This window comes from Suillus clintonianus, assembly GCF_016758775.1.
Source record: "Suillus clintonianus strain FC179 chromosome Unknown DEU56scaffold_13, whole genome shotgun sequence".
Classification (NCBI taxonomy): domain Eukaryota; kingdom Fungi; phylum Basidiomycota; class Agaricomycetes; order Boletales; family Suillaceae; genus Suillus; species Suillus clintonianus.
Window position 1 is genome coordinate 247,627 of NW_024539237.1, and position 14,250 is coordinate 261,876.

Here is a 14,250-nt window from a genome sequence, read left to right on the forward strand (position 1 = left end):
TAATACAGTCGGCTTGACACTCGTATTCACCGGTGAAATCAACTTGTCCATTTCATCATTAGGCGTCTGGCTCAGATATCGTCATGCATCATGCGTTGCTCATTCCAGACGTCCGAGCCTACATCTTCGCCTCTATCAAGGAAGATAAGCAAACGGGTCGATGTACATTTGCTATGCTAGCCAGAACATGCAGCGCCCTCAGTGAGGCCTCTCTGGACGTTCTGTGGAGCGAACTCGATAGTTTGCGTCCGCTAGCATCGTGCATCTATGCAGCAAACACTATGCCGTTGAGCGATGAGGCATGTCTATCACATGTGTTTACTGCATTTCAAGCTGAATCGTATCCCACAGCTCACCGTAGAAGCCAATGATGACATGAGACCAGATTTCTCTATCTTCGACAAATATGCTCATCGTGTCCGCAAGTTGGACCTTTCCGGACAACAAAGATTCTTGAGACGCAACGGCGGTTACCCATCTCTCACCGAAGATTTAGGCGCATTACTCTATTATCCACTGAACTCTCCCCTCCTCCCGAACCTCAGGCACTTAGCTTGGGCCCCTGGGATGGGTCTCAATTTACTACGTCATCTGCTCAGTCCACATCTGCTGTCGCTGAAAATTCCCAGCCACCGCTGGAGCTCAGCATCCACTCTGTTTGCCCTGACCAAAATCCCTGGACTTTGCCCGAAAATCAAATCACTGACACTGCAAGTTCATTCTTGGGATGGACATATAGACTCAGAATTAACCCAAAGCACGCATTGCATATCTCGGGTAATCGGCTCTTGGGACAAACTAGAGGAACTGGACTGCAACCCCATGACCTTTAAAGGTCTCCTACGTCTATCTGGGATGCAATCTCTCAAAGTCCTCCGACTGCAAGTTAACGCCACATCTGTTATTGACCTACCTTCAGACTCGCTTTCATTTCCATCGCTGAATATTTTCCAGTTCCAAACTGACACCCTGGAAACTGCCATCACTCTTATGAAAGCGATGAAAAGCTTTCCCAAATCGTTGAAAATTGACGTGTTCGCGGGCCGGTCCCGCAGAGGAAGTTGCAGTCCAGACAAAGTCGGGGACCTCTTGTGCCTCGTCAGTCGAGGTGCATTACACCAAGAACTTCGACATCTCAGCATGAATCTCCCATTCCTTCTGGGGGATGATCCTGACAATATCTCTGACATACTACAACCCCTCTTCGTGTGTTGTGGACTTCGCACATTGTCCATACGAATGTCATCGCCATTCACTCTTGATGACGACGATTTGAAAATGATGGCTTCCGCGTGGCCACTGCTCGAGGAACTCGAGCTGATCGATTTACGACCACGTGTAGCGACTCACACTCCCCCTCCACCCCCTCCACCCCCACCTCCCCCACCTCCTCTCAATCATCTACTACCGGGGCCAAACCCAGCTCCTACGGTGCCAAACCAAGCACCGCAACCTACAGTGGTTACTGTTATGACCCAGCACCATCCCATACCTATGCCCCTGCCTCTGGCGAACCCCGGTCAGGCAAATCAGTTTCCGTACCTACCCGTGTTTACCATCCCCCCTCCAGTTTTTCCAGCGTTCCCGCCACCAGACCTTTTCTTCCCTATCAGATCACGAACCGCTGAAATTACTTTTCGCGGCCTCATTTCGCTCCTGAAACTATGCCCGAATCTTTACTATTTTGACCTAGCGCTCGACGCTACTAAATTGGATGGTCTGCAAGGCGATAAGCCAGGCGGTGGAGTTTGCAACCGACTGGTCAAGTATGCCAGGCTTATCGACTCGCCCATTGGCGATCCTAAGGTGGTTGCCCACATCCTCCTCGACATACTTCCTGAGCTTGATCCCCTTGCGGGGCCAAACGCTCTACTGCCAGCTCCACCTCAAAACATGCCGCCTCATGTCATGGCGCCTCAAAGGTGGAACATGGTTCGTCAGATAATGATGGAGTCCAGACACGCTACACCTAGCGAAATCTAATTCAGGAGCGTTTGTTGTGTATAATTACTTTGTAAACTCCCCTGCTCTGCTCAACCTCCATCCATTGATAATTTCTAGGCAGATGATCATATGATGATTACCGATGACCTCGTTGCCAGTGTAACTTAGTGTACAAGTTCGGGACAGACGATTTATGGTGATTACAGTCTTGAATAAATGGGTTATTACATCAAAATTACGACGGAGATGTTAAGGTAATGACAATATTATCATCGTGCACCCTGCAGCTCAGCCCGCTCGGAGTTGGTTTCTCTTCAAGTTTCATATGATCTTACCTCTATGGCCCAGTGTCTGTGGCTATGGTCTCGTCCTCAGCCGTATCTCTGTACTCAGTGTTGTCAACCGTTGTATTAGTCAATTTCCTTTTCCGTTCGCTATTACTTACATCGTGTTTGGTTCGCGCCACATACCGCTGTTTGTTCACGACGCTGAGGTATGTACTCAGTATCCATCTGACTGCTCTCACCGAACCTCGTCTCACTGAAATATTCGCCTATAGTTAGCACTGTGACCAACAATTATTGAATTGTCGAGATGATTCAGACATTCCATGATGCGCTAAAACTTCCAGAAATCAGAAATCACATCTTCGCCTTCATCAAGGCTGATAGTGAACAAATCAGTCGCCGCACTTTTTTAGCACTCGCCATAACCTGCAAAGATCTCAGTGGCGCCTCGCTAGATTTCCTCTGGAGTGACCTACGTAGCCTGTACCCATTAGTGTCGTGCATCCACGATACTAATATGAAGTTGAACGACGAGGTATGTCTACTTACGAATATTTTTGCTCCCCAAGTTGATCCGCTTATCGAACAGGAAATAGCAAAAGTTGATTTAGATACTTTCGACAAGTACGCGCAGCGCGTCCGCAAATTAGAGCTTTCTGGATATGAAGGTGGCTGGAGGGCCACAACTGTCCCTGATGACCTGGGAGTGTTTCACGTTCTTCAAGTTCCCACTCCAATCCTCCCAAATCTCACCCACTTGGCTTGGACTGATGAACTTAGTCTCGCTCTGCTTTGGCCCCTGCTCAATCCACGTTTACTGTCTCTTCGCATATCAAGCTTTCAGTGGAGCCCGAAATCCACCCCGTTACTCCTGTCCAGAATTCGGAGACTCTGCCCGGAACTGACTACACTGGGATTGCTGTTTTATCTTTCGGAAGGATACGAAGCTGTAGCCGAAAGCTGCCTATCCCGAGTAATTTGCTCTTGGAAGAAGCTCGAGGTGCTTGACTACAGCCCCGTTGGTTCCCAATGCATCCTCAGCCTTTCCACACTGTCATCTCTCAGAGTCCTCCGGTTGCGCGTTGACAACATATCTGACCTCTATCTGCCCCCAAATTCGCTCTCATTTCCATCACTGCAAACTCTCCAATTCCAAGCCAACAGCCTGGCGACTGCTAATTCCATCCTTCAAGCAATAAAGAGCTTGCCCAAATCTATAGATATTTTCCTTCCGGTCTACCAGTCAGGGGATGTTGGTGTAGACACGGTCGAGCCCATTCTGCACCCCATAGCTCAAAATACGTCTTGCGGCAATCTTGAAGAATTTCGCATGAATGTTCCCGCCTTTCTGAGCGGCAGTGTCATCAATGGCTCTAACGTGCTACGACCCCTTTTCCTATGCTGCAACCTTCGTGTGTTGCGCATAATGATGACGCCACTGTTCACGCTCGTTGATGACGATCTGCGCGCAATGGCTTCTGCTTGGCCACTACTGGAGGAACTTGAGCTGTTCGACTGTCGCAATCTGTACCCACCGGTTCCCACCCAACCCTTGCCTCTGGAGGATACCGAAGATGAAGATTCTGAAGATCCTCCACCTGTGCCACCCTTGCCCATTGGACTCCCGCCCATGCCACCTTTTGCTATGGTGGGCCCAATGATGTCATTACACCTAGATGCTGCAACGGCACCGTTTCCGGATTTCAGCATGACTGACCAACATAGCAACCTGACTGTTGAAATTACCTTTCACGGTCTCATCTCGCTTCTGGAGTTGTGTCCCAATCTTCATTTCTTTAACCTGGCTATCGACGCCACAAGGCTGGATGGACTGCGGGGCGATAAACCTGGTGGTGGTGTTTGCAACCGACTGGTCAAATATCCCAGACTCGTAGATTCCCGCGTCACTGAACCTGAAGCGGTTGCTCGCATCCTCCTTGATATACTCCCCGCACTCGAAACCATCTGGGGGGAAGGCTCTCCGGGTCCTTTTACAGCCATGTTCAACCAAACGCTGCCTCCAGGATGGGATCGAGTTCACGAAATAATACTAGACTCTAAAGCAGCCAGGGGGTTGTGACGTAGCCACAATGGCTCAACTCAGGCAACCTCATTTCACTATGCACAACGCATCATATGCGCCTCCGAGTAATTTTTTATTGAGTATACGTATGTAAGGACTTATCGATTATCGTCGTATGTAAGTACACATCTCCTGTATAACAGTTTCCGCTGTCCAATGAAGAGCACTTGCATAATCACACAGCTAGAAAAATAAAAATGTGGAAATAGTACGTGGCCGAATACATGAGGGTAACATACACAGTTACGTATCTGCCATCTCAACGTCCCCAAGGCCGTCGCCATTATTTAGTAGCATTTCTGCGGCAAGCTTGATAGTAGCAATCTTGGCTCGCATGACAGCAATCGCTTCCGGAAGTAGACGTTGCGGAGGATAAAACCCTTCAGACTCTATGTTAACTATGCGGGATATCAGTCAAAATACGTGAAACAAGGACAGGACACATACACAAGAAATGATCTCGCACGCGCGCAAGTTGAACGCATCCTTCAAACTCTGGGTGTCTGTACACTTCTCTGCTCATCGTCTCCTTCCGCGTTTTCTTGTTGTCCACGCTAACAGCTTTCGTTCGAGGGTCAACTCGAATGACACCCGGCGAGAAGCATTTTTGAAATTTCTCTGCAAGCGCTCGGGGTACGGGTTTTTCCGGGTTCAGAATCACCAATGGTAGTAGACGATATGACGCCGTCGCTGTTACTTGGAGGTTAGACATCTGGGTGTTGAAGCTTGAAAGCGGTCACTCACCAACTGGACAAAACTTTGCATGATCTTTCCCTACTCCCTTGACGGCATGTAGCTCCATGTCAACTTCTTGCCCAGGTCGTAGTTTTGTCAGCACAATGTTTGGATTCGTAGATGCAGGGGGATTTTCTGCCATGACAATCTCTTGCTCTCCTTGCGGGACCCATTTCAAATGTGAGGACAGGACCTCGTGGTTGATATACAGCTTGTTTGGGTCTGTGCTATCTTTTGGCGCATTCTTCCGACGCTCGCAGGCAACTTGTAACCGAAACACGAGTGTATTGCGGTCAGTAGCCTGGTCATTTTGGGCTGTAAAAACGTATCAGCACGAAGAACGTTCATAGTGAATTTTGAACTAACTTTGTTTCATATCCATGAGGGCCGGATCGACATTTAGAGGCACGAGGCCTATTCGCTGAGAAAACACTTCATCAACGACAACCGAAGTGTTGTCCCAAACGTAAACTCTTTCAACACAGATTGTTGGAACCTAGCGTACGTCAGACGATCGCGTTGCGAATAACAACTAGATTCGACTTGCCTCGGCGATCAGTATTCTCCTGTAAGCATTCGCGATTGATGCATCTACACCTACTAGGTCAAATTCAATGGAACGGTTCGATAATCTTTCTATCTTGACGGTCAGTCCCTATCCTTGCATGGCCATGGATCAGTCGAATACAGATAGAGCTTTCGGGCCAAGACGCACCTTCGCGAATCTTTCAAGGTCCCATGAGTGGTCCTCATGAGGGTAGTGTCCAGGAAAGTCCGTGCTGGACACATGGGAAACACGTTCTGCGTGAACCCCAACGTGTTTCCTGGGGTCATATGTGATTGCTGGTGGCATCCCTTGAGATGTGCATATGAGGATGGATGCCAGAAATTTTGGGCGCCCAAGGATAGAAATCCCGTGACTTATGATCCCGATTCCCGAGCAAGCGCTCACTCGCACAAGTTTACATTCCAACGTTACGGTAAATTTCGTGGTTTAAATCGACTTATATGTTACAGGTAAAACAAGAACTTGAAATAACAATAAACCAAGTCTAAATTGATATATCATCGTATGTACATCTCGCGCGGCCGTTCAATCTTAATTAAATCGCGTAGACCATGTCTGGTGAGTCGCGCATCCCAAATATGATTTCCGGCTGGTGAGTTGGTGGTTTTAGAAGATGGCACAATGGCTTGGTTTTGAACGACAGCCTTATCAATCACATTGCAAATCTCCTAGTCACGGGAATGAGGACATGATGTCAACCAAACGTCCCAAGCAAACCGAAAGTACGGTCACTCACGATAATCCACCTCTGAACCATTTTGTTACCCATAGGCATCGTCATTCGCTTTGGAAAGAGCAACTTTTCGCGCCAGCCAAGCAAACAATCCGGGTGTATAGAGGATTCAATTCGGAATGTTGCTCGGATCACCAGGAGATAAAGCATGCGAAACTGAGTTACTGATGACAGGTGGTCCAAGAAGCAATTTATGACGAAAATAAGTAGACCGCAAGGGATGATGCCAAGCGCAGCCAAGTCGCCATATAAAGCTGCTGCATTGAACTTTTCGTCTCGAAGAGCCTCTAGGATATCGCCAGCTTTCTCCAAACCAGTCGCATTAGGCGTAAACATTAAATCAACCGAAAACTATGAAGTGGTTCGGTACATCGAAACTTGCGCAAGAAAAAATTGACATACGTTATACCAAGCATTGAGTATAGTCGACGTCGCAATATTTTCGAGGTATATTTGCATAGCGCGCATGGCACACCAGTTGCTCAGATTGAGTTCGACGAGAACATCATGTGTGAGCAGTGCCACAGTCCGGGTGTACTGCAGTTGAGCAGCTCCGGCGATGAACAGTGCTTTCGCCACTGCCTCACCTAATAACTTTGGTTGGCCAGCGAATCCGGCATTGTTCACTGTATGGATGATCAAGCGGGCTTCATTGTGAATGGTCAAGGGATGGCATATTCGTGGCGCAGTTTGTTGCATCCTATGGAAATAAGACTCTAGGTGTTGATTCAATGTTGGTCTTGTCATTGTAAATCCACGGAGATGCCAGATGGCTGAATGTTTTGCTGATCGGTCCTCAGTTGATGTGTCTGCCGGCTTCGGTAGCATCCGCGTCTGAGGAGTAAAGCTTGATTCGGACCTAGCGGATGCCATGGACCTTCCTGGCAAAATGCACCAGGAGAACTTCTTAGCAGCATTGTCTCTAGCCAAAACAATGTCGACTGTGTCGCAGGTGCCAGTCATGATCGGGAAGAGATGAGGGTTTGAGTAAGAGAAAAGGGAGCTTGGATATGCCACAAGGGAAAGTGATTCGGATACATCTCTCTTATATATGTGGTTGGGAGAAATAACGAGCCACTGCCTGTGGCCGACTTCCACAGTGAGGCTTTTGTTTCTGGGGTACAAACAGACGTCGCATTGATCATAGATCTGGCTTGCCGACATACGCCATTTGGATTTGTGCAACAGGGACGAACTCCGACATTTTCAGTGACGGGAAACGGTAAGTGGCACGTACTTAGTATGCATGCGACGCTGCAGTTAGCTCTGCAGCCACTTCAGTGGCTGTGCATGCTTTGTTAGGCAAATCCCGTGATCCAAGCCGAATCAGAGATCACGTGCCACAACTCAGCCGAGTCCCGTACTTGAATAGAGCTAATGGAGGGGGAAAAGAATTTACTGAGTATTTTGGTTCCAGGGGTTTCAAGTCATCTGGACCATAATTTCTCAAATACGCTTGAGTGTCCGAATTTCCGTTACAACGTGCGACGAAGAACTCTCAGTCAGAAGATTTGTCCAGAAAAGAACATTGCGAGCCGAATCAGCAGGCGCCAAACAGCATAAACATCTATCTCGTTTGACGGCGCAGCTGGTTGTCCGCACCGTTAATGTGTCACCGGCCCGACTGCCAGCATGGTTGTAGCTTCTCCGTTTACAAATATTTCCGATGAGACAGAAGGACGAGACCCGACGCCGGGGCCAGCATAAACACAGTCCATATTGACAGCCGGCAGCGGGTGATCACTGGTTCCTATTGAAAGGCGTCAACGAACATCATCGTGACGATACAAACACCCTACCAGCATGGCAGTACGGGGATTGGTCTTCCTTGTGACCCCACCACATCACTGGTGACCACTCGTCCACCAGGTTGGCGAGCGTCTGGAGGTGGCCATATGCAGCCGGCTGGGGGCCGCGCGGTCGAAACATTACGACGAGAGTGAAGAAACTGGCAAATATAAACAGTGTTATACATAAGTTCCAGATCTGCAGAGTGTGTGAGGATGGGGCAGCGGTGTGCTTGACAGTAAATGCGAACCTGGGCTGTAAACATGAATATCCTGACCGTTTCCAGCGTCTTTGTACCCGCGGTGCCAAACAGAGTGAATGACAGCCCAAATATCCAGTCTAAATCGTGAATAATCTTGTTCAAGAAACCCGATCAAAACTTAGACGCAAATGACTCACGGAGCGCAGGCTTTGTGATGAAAAGTACAAGATTAAGCGGATTAGTGAAAATCGACTTCAGTGGGTTCGTCGCCGTTTTGAGTCCTTTCCTTCCAGTAGCACATCTCCACCGTCTTTCATCTTGAATGACATTCACGATGAGTTCCGAGCAATGCAGCCCGAGTGTTATCGATCCCTGGACAAGTGCCAGGTTGACAAACAAAATCATCCACGCCGGCCCCCAAAATGGAAGGTAATACACGACAGCATTGGACTGTTCGCTGGGGAAGAATGACCATGATCCCATGGTTAGCGCAGGGGTGGGTTCCATGCCGCCGTTATACTTGTTTGATATGTACATGATGAGCATGGCATATCCAGCACATGCTAGAACGAGCCCCCAGAGAGAAATGATGACTTTCCGGATGCTAGGGTGAGCCTGCCACGCGGAGGGCTGTGTCTCTGACGGTTTCACTGGCCCTGCTTCTGCGTTCAGGTCGGACACGCCACGCATGCACCGGAAAGGGACCGAGGTCAATTGCGTGTGGTGGACCAGAGCGGCGGTTAAGTCGAAAGGTGAGGAGCTCCATGTCAATATTTTGACAGTGCGCATCCCTGACAGTGCGATCACCGCCTGAAGGAGAAGTGCAACACCCAAAAGGAGGAGAGGTAACCCTGCGATGGAGACGGTAATCTCTCCTGTCGACCAGTGAGTGTAGTAGTTGAGAGTGATTATGACGAGTAAGGCCGAGCTGTAGGATATAACGAGGAGGAGAGCCATGACGCTGTTAAGTAGTGAACCGTTTGGGTTTCTCCATCCGCGAGCTGCAGTCAGGAGGCGCAGATTAGAGTTGAAACGAAGTCGGGACTCTGATGCTAGTGCAGAGCGCAATGAGAGGCTGTGCACGAAGCCTGTGGACTCGGTGCATATTGTGACGATTAAGTTTAGCATCAGGACCAGTATATCTTTGTGCAGGTTGCTGCTTAGTGTCTTTTGAGCCGCTCCGTCGACTGCGCCGTAACCAACCATAATGACAATGGCTGAAATGATGCAAAAGCAGCCGACAACACTCGAGCATGCGAGTCCAACAAGGGCATATCTGCGACTTGTCAGGCTGCGGTCATAGAAATCGGTTCCAGGGGTGGACTTTGGGTCAGACGTCACGGAACCAAAGTCATCCTGGCGATTCGGGAGTGGGTCATACGCAAGACGGACGGATGGACGCCAATCTTGTTCTGTCGGTTTGGAGAAAGCTGCCATGAGAGGCGAAGAAGGGTGGGCGAGCGCTTACTAGTAGTAGCGCATTATAAAACCCAAGCTAAAAATTATTCTGCGCCAAGATAAGCCGTGTGTATTCATGTAACTTGCAAAGGAAATTTGGTTGGAGCCAGGAGGAGCCAGGACATGATCATACAACATGCATCAATATGAATGCATCGACTTCTGCGTCCGAGTGCTTCCTTAGCCTCCCTATGCATCATCGGTACGCCAGGGGCTGGGTCACCGTCCCAGTACTACTATTAGAATGATAGGCTCGACCTTGGTACCGTGATCGTGCCAGTGACTTGTCTAGGAGTTGAACGTCGCATAAGTCTAAGCTGGAATCGAACACACCAGTATTACACTGGCAAAATGTGTCTTGGGAGGCTAACTTCAGCTCAAATGAAGCGCCAATTTCCACATCGACCCTGGCACTGGCAAGTCTGCTATCAGAGAAGCACACCGCACGTGATAGTAGTAAGACCGAGGAGTGAAAGTCCGAAGCAGTGCACTGCTGATAACACTCGGAGACAACCGTTCCCGCAGTTATCGGATCCAGGCGCAGATAACACGAAGGACTAAAATTATTGCATATACAAGAAAGCAAATCGAGAATAGAAAGCACACATTGACGTCGACCGATTAATTGGGTTTCCCCCATACAATACTAAAACCTCTCTATCATACAAAATGTCACCGAAAGGAAAGGAACCTCCACATGGATCTTCAAAGCATCAAGGCTCGTTCATCTCTTTCTCTTGCCGACAGCACGAAAGCCATGCGAACCACATCATAGTACGAAGTTGAAGAACGTCCTCCTTCCACGCCATCGATTGGTTTTGCTCCCGGAATTCGCGTGTTAACTTCTCACAGCGCGCAATGTTCTCGGGGCTGACAAAATCGACTGCGACTTTGATACAGTCCGCGAGATTGCATACCTGCGTTGCAAAACATCAGCGCCGGAGAACAGGAAAGAGGTAAATGATGAAACCTGATGAGCGCAACCAGCTGGAATGAATATAGCTTCTCCTGGTCTCTGATAAACCCGATGGCTCTTGATACCATGCATATCATACAACTCTTTCCGTAGCTGGCTATCCAGGTAGAACTGCTGTGAGTGGATCGGATCGTGTTGGTATGAGCCCTTGAACTTCCTCCGAAGGAAATTACGCAGTTTCTCTGCATCTTGGGCGCGAAAGAGGTCCCATACTGCGCAACCTGGTTTACCATCTGGCGAAGTAGACGCGTACGTCATGATATTTACGGCATCGGCCATGTCCATGTGAAGTCTCGTCGATCCCTTGCTGCCTGCCGACTCAAACGACGACATCGCATTATACATCTTGGGTCCTGCAATGTAACACCAATGAGCAGCTGATCTCTGTTCATGATCATCGTGATACTTACCCAAATCCGGTGCAACCGTATTGCTGGGGAAATGCGAGGCAATGTTGAGGGTACCATCCCGACGAACATAATTGGGCACAGGAACAGCCCGACTGAAATCCTCAAAAAGTTCAGGAAACGCGGTCTTGAAATCCGTTGATGGTGGCCAATCCTAGAGATACGCCTTGAGCGTTTGTCAGAAACCACACTCATGATACACACACCTTGAGCTTCCAGCATTCCACTCGCCCTTCGTATTTTCCGAACCACGAAAAGAATTCGCCTACCGTCACGCGTTTATTTACATCACTCTGGCACTCCAAGATAAGACAGCTCTGAGAGTTGTACTTCTGTACAAAATACTCGGGCGTCCACTGAATTTGGAACTTGGGCAGCAACTCGGTGACCACAATAGGGTCACCTTTAGCCCACAACGGGCGGAAAACTTCCTCCGTAAGCTGCGAATCCGCAATGGTGGTGGTGGGATGTGAAGGTATTTCATTTGGCGGAGGAGAATTCTGATCAGCAGACGGTGGCACTGCGGGGGCTGACGATGGTTGCTCGGCGACCTGTGGAGCAGACGAGGCAGTTACTGGCGCAGATTCCGAATGGAAGACGCTATCTTGTGATGGGCCGCTGTAGGGAGCAGAAGGGATTGACGCCTCTGCCACTGTTGTAGATGTCTCGCCACCGATCTGCAAATCTGCGGCCTGGGCAGAAGATGAAGAATTCCCGTTTGCTTGTACTTGTCCCACCTGTAGCGATGGGTCTATTGCTCCGACGACAGGAAGTGCGTCATTATCCGGCTCCTGAAGCATGACTTCCATATCCTTGATCGCCTGTGCAAGCTCCGCCTTACAAAAGCGTGACATCGGTGAAAAGTCCTTCGCGTGGTGCTCGTTCCGCCGGGTGCAAGACAAGAAAAATGGGTTGCTATGAGCATGTTTCTCTCGGCGTGCCTGGAGAGCGGCAATCTCACCCTGGCTTGCACCAGGTTTATCTTCGGTGAGATCCTTCACTTGTTCAAAACATTCCGCACATGCTTCTCTGCCACATAATCGGCACATCCAACTGCTGGAGAAAATCGAGGTCATACAGGTATCTGTATAAAACTTATTAGGCGAATACAAAGAACAAAATGCCATGTAACACTGACCGCAAGTGGCGCGCACTTCGCTTTCTCGGGTCCTCCGGATGATCTCTGGGTAGTTCAAGTGTTGCAGCTCTTGAAGAAGCGTTGGAAGAAGTGCCTCTGCTATCGTCCTCTAATTACTCAAATGGTCAGGCTCGATATTTCACCAAAACTCATAACAGAGCATTTCTCACTTTCGTTCGTCGTATGTGCGTGGACGTCAGCGAGACATTCCAGCTCACGGGAAAATTCATGCTTGGAGCGTCAGGTCGCTGGTTCTCAACGAAGCTGACACCAACAATATTTCTCTGATTGTCTTTCAAGAAAAATCGTATGCCCTGGAATCTGCATGTGTCACCGGCCCAGCGGCGCGTGCACGACACACAGCGTGGGAACTGTTCAGATCTATATCGATTTGACATGCACCGAGCGAATTGTAATTCGGGGTGCAGCTGAGCTGCAGCATCGGTGTTTTGTCCATGATCGCCCGTGACAATACGCATGGGAGCTTTTTGAACGTCAAAATCTGGTGGATGTGATCGGAAATAGCGGCTTACCCTCTGCTGTTTTCTCTTTGCCCTTGTCGGTAGGGGGAGACGCGTAAGAAACCGTCGGCATCAACTGGGCTACAAGGTAGTTAGCAACCGTGATTCTACCCATGCATCAACTGACCATTTTGGGCTGCAATTTGTGCAGCCTCACTGCGCTTCTTAGCGTTATAACCCCGCTTGGATGAACCTTGGGTATATCATCAGCCATTGAAAAAATTAAAAAAATATGAGATGCAATGCGAGAGTGTACCATTTCCTTCCGTAGTCTTTGCTTTGGTTTTAGGCTTCTTAGCCTTCGGCGCCTGGTCCCCATCTTCGGTCGAAGGACGCTTTTGTGGCGGAAGTGGAGGTGCATGATACAGAAAAATTCCTGGTGGATGCATGGGCATCTCATACATGGGCTGCCCTGGCATGGGACCAGCGAAGCGGGCTGCTATACGAACAGAAGCTCTTTCAGCATGCTGCAAGGCTTAGGATCGGTGTAAATTGAGAAATGAGACCAGGGATGATCAAGAGATGATAGTTACATGAAGCGGGGTGCCCTGGTGGTAATTGTTGAGGATGGAAATTTTGTGATGGATGGAACTGAGCTAAACGTCAAGTCAGTGGCGCAGTCACATGAGTCAACGAACAGCAAGCTAACTGTTCGGTGGATAGTCGCCCGATAAGGCTGGGGTAGACAAAGGACTTGAATGTGAATTCACGTGCATCACGCATGCTTACTTACCTGTTCGTTCATCTGAGTACATGGGTGCAACGACGGGAGATCCATATGGAGGATTTGGCATGTCTGCTTGTGATGGCCAAGAATTCGCTGGCATTGCGTAATTTGCGGCGTCATCCATCCTTGATCTGCCCTGGCGAGGTACCATGTCACCGTTAGGTTCACCGTGCATGTGAGGATGGGTTGGCATTGGATATGGGCGAGCTAAACCTGGACCATTGTCAATTCTACGTTTAGGTACAGACTGGTCGTCGCTAGGCTCCCAGCTTGCGGCTCGCAGATGGAAAGAAGAAGCAGACTCTATTGACTGATTATAGTTTGGCTGTTGCTGGTGGGGAGGATGTTGGTACTGAGAAACAGCGACTGGAGATGGAAGATGAGTAGCATGGGAGTAGACTGAGGAGTCGGATGATGGATTGAGAAGCTGACTGATGGAAGTTCTCTTGTGGGAGTCATGCATAGTGTTCATCGTTGCGGTGAACGATGAGAAGAAAAAGGGAAAGGAACTCGTCCGCTTGCAAAAAAGACGGACTTTGGTGTAGAGAAATGAGGTGTTGGGAGACCTCACCCAAATCCTCTCACTAAGTCGGCCACGCGGAGTACGAAAGAAACCTCCGGTACGGGGAATGCCGAAAATGGTATGTTTAGGCTGATTTCTTAAAGTGCCGAGAAGCCGAACT

General features: G+C 49.1%; 6 protein-coding genes across 6 annotated transcripts; 2 read left to right on the forward strand and 4 right to left on the reverse strand.

The window, feature by feature from the left end:
• Positions 1 to 83: 83 nt before the first annotated feature.
• Positions 84 to 1,983, forward strand: DEU56DRAFT_730543 (uncharacterized protein; the record flags this gene model as incomplete). Its single annotated transcript, XM_041348174.1, has 3 exons — positions 84 to 303; positions 365 to 1,336; positions 1,595 to 1,983. 3 exons carry the CDS (start codon positions 84 to 86, stop codon positions 1,981 to 1,983), a joined length of 1,581 nt encoding a protein of 526 aa, XP_041211970.1.
• Positions 1,984 to 2,413: 430 nt separating this feature from the next.
• On the forward strand, positions 2,414 to 4,510 carry DEU56DRAFT_104245 (uncharacterized protein). Its single transcript, XM_041344575.1, has 3 exons — positions 2,414 to 2,437; positions 2,504 to 2,766; positions 2,821 to 4,510. Exons 2-3 carry the CDS (start codon positions 2,539 to 2,541, stop codon positions 4,309 to 4,311), a joined length of 1,719 nt encoding a protein of 572 aa, XP_041211971.1. The 5' UTR covers positions 2,414 to 2,437; positions 2,504 to 2,538; the 3' UTR covers positions 4,312 to 4,510.
• DEU56DRAFT_104224 (DNA-directed RNA polymerase) lies at positions 4,435 to 6,001 on the reverse strand. The gene is made up of 6 exons (XM_041344574.1): positions 5,765 to 6,001; positions 5,597 to 5,704; positions 5,416 to 5,545; positions 5,059 to 5,364; positions 4,762 to 5,004; positions 4,435 to 4,712 (listed from the first exon to the last, which is right to left on the reverse strand). The coding sequence occupies exons 1-6, from the start codon at positions 5,900 to 5,902 to the stop codon at positions 4,558 to 4,560; spliced, it is 1,080 nt and encodes a 359-aa protein (XP_041211972.1). The 5' UTR covers positions 5,903 to 6,001; the 3' UTR covers positions 4,435 to 4,557.
• A 26-nt stretch (positions 6,002 to 6,027) lies between these two features.
• Positions 6,028 to 7,711, reverse strand: DEU56DRAFT_783500 (uncharacterized protein). The gene is made up of 2 exons (XM_041352161.1): positions 6,753 to 7,711; positions 6,028 to 6,701 (listed from the first exon to the last, which is right to left on the reverse strand). Exons 1-2 carry the CDS (start codon positions 7,512 to 7,514, stop codon positions 6,312 to 6,314), a joined length of 1,152 nt encoding a protein of 383 aa, XP_041211973.1. The 5' UTR covers positions 7,515 to 7,711; the 3' UTR covers positions 6,028 to 6,311.
• Positions 7,712 to 7,733: 22 nt separating this feature from the next.
• DEU56DRAFT_104275 (uncharacterized protein) lies at positions 7,734 to 10,255 on the reverse strand. The gene is made up of 4 exons (XM_041344576.1): positions 8,538 to 10,255; positions 8,389 to 8,477; positions 8,150 to 8,336; positions 7,734 to 8,100 (listed from the first exon to the last, which is right to left on the reverse strand). Exons 1-4 carry the CDS (start codon positions 9,775 to 9,777, stop codon positions 7,955 to 7,957), a joined length of 1,662 nt encoding a protein of 553 aa, XP_041211974.1. The 5' UTR covers positions 9,778 to 10,255; the 3' UTR covers positions 7,734 to 7,954.
• An 80-nt stretch (positions 10,256 to 10,335) lies between these two features.
• On the reverse strand, positions 10,336 to 14,186 carry DEU56DRAFT_783508 (uncharacterized protein). Its single transcript, XM_041352162.1, has 12 exons — positions 13,574 to 14,186; positions 13,490 to 13,516; positions 13,374 to 13,436; positions 13,097 to 13,315; positions 12,968 to 13,033; positions 12,853 to 12,921; positions 12,490 to 12,803; positions 12,320 to 12,428; positions 11,388 to 12,265; positions 11,185 to 11,335; positions 10,769 to 11,127; positions 10,336 to 10,715 (listed from the first exon to the last, which is right to left on the reverse strand). The coding sequence occupies exons 1-12, from the start codon at positions 14,037 to 14,039 to the stop codon at positions 10,512 to 10,514; spliced, it is 2,925 nt and encodes a 974-aa protein (XP_041211975.1). The 5' UTR covers positions 14,040 to 14,186; the 3' UTR covers positions 10,336 to 10,511.
• Between the last annotated feature and the right edge of the window lie 64 nt (positions 14,187 to 14,250).

Bases quoted from the DNA above. Each gene is read 5' to 3' on its own strand.
- DEU56DRAFT_104245 (XM_041344575.1), top strand. From the start codon at position 2,539: ATGATTCAGACATTCCATGATGCGCTAAAACTTCCAGAAATCAGAAAT. The intron at 2,767-2,820 runs GTATGTCTACTT...CTTATCGAACAG, and splicing joins ATATGAAGTTGAACGACGAG to GAAATAGCAAAAGTTGATTT.
- DEU56DRAFT_104224 (XM_041344574.1), bottom strand. From the start codon at position 5,902: ATGCCACCAGCAATCACATATGACCCCAGGAAACACGTTGGGGTTCAC. The intron at 5,705-5,764 runs GTGCGTCTTGGC...ATGCAAGGATAG, and splicing joins ACCTTGAAAGATTCGCGAAG to GGACTGACCGTCAAGATAGA. The intron at 5,546-5,596 runs GCAAGTCGAATC...GACGTACGCTAG, and splicing joins GGAGAATACTGATCGCCGAG to GTTCCAACAATCTGTGTTGA.
- DEU56DRAFT_783500 (XM_041352161.1), bottom strand. From the start codon at position 7,514: ATGTCGGCAAGCCAGATCTATGATCAATGCGACGTCTGTTTGTACCCC. The intron at 6,702-6,752 runs GTATGTCAATTT...ACCACTTCATAG, and splicing joins TACTCAATGCTTGGTATAAC to TTTTCGGTTGATTTAATGTT.
- DEU56DRAFT_104275 (XM_041344576.1), bottom strand. From the start codon at position 9,777: ATGGCAGCTTTCTCCAAACCGACAGAACAAGATTGGCGTCCATCCGTC. The intron at 8,478-8,537 runs GTGAGTCATTTG...TTCACGATTTAG, and splicing joins CATCACAAAGCCTGCGCTCC to ACTGGATATTTGGGCTGTCA. The intron at 8,337-8,388 runs GTTCGCATTTAC...CACACTCTGCAG, and splicing joins TATTCATGTTTACAGCCCAG to ATCTGGAACTTATGTATAAC.
- DEU56DRAFT_783508 (XM_041352162.1), bottom strand. From the start codon at position 14,039: ATGAACACTATGCATGACTCCCACAAGAGAACTTCCATCAGTCAGCTT. The intron at 12,804-12,852 runs GTAAGCCGCTAT...ACGTTCAAAAAG, and splicing joins CAAAGAGAAAACAGCAGAGG to CTCCCATGCGTATTGTCACG. The intron at 10,716-10,768 runs GTTTCATCATTT...TTTGCAACGCAG, and splicing joins CAGCTGGTTGCGCTCATCAG to GTATGCAATCTCGCGGACTG.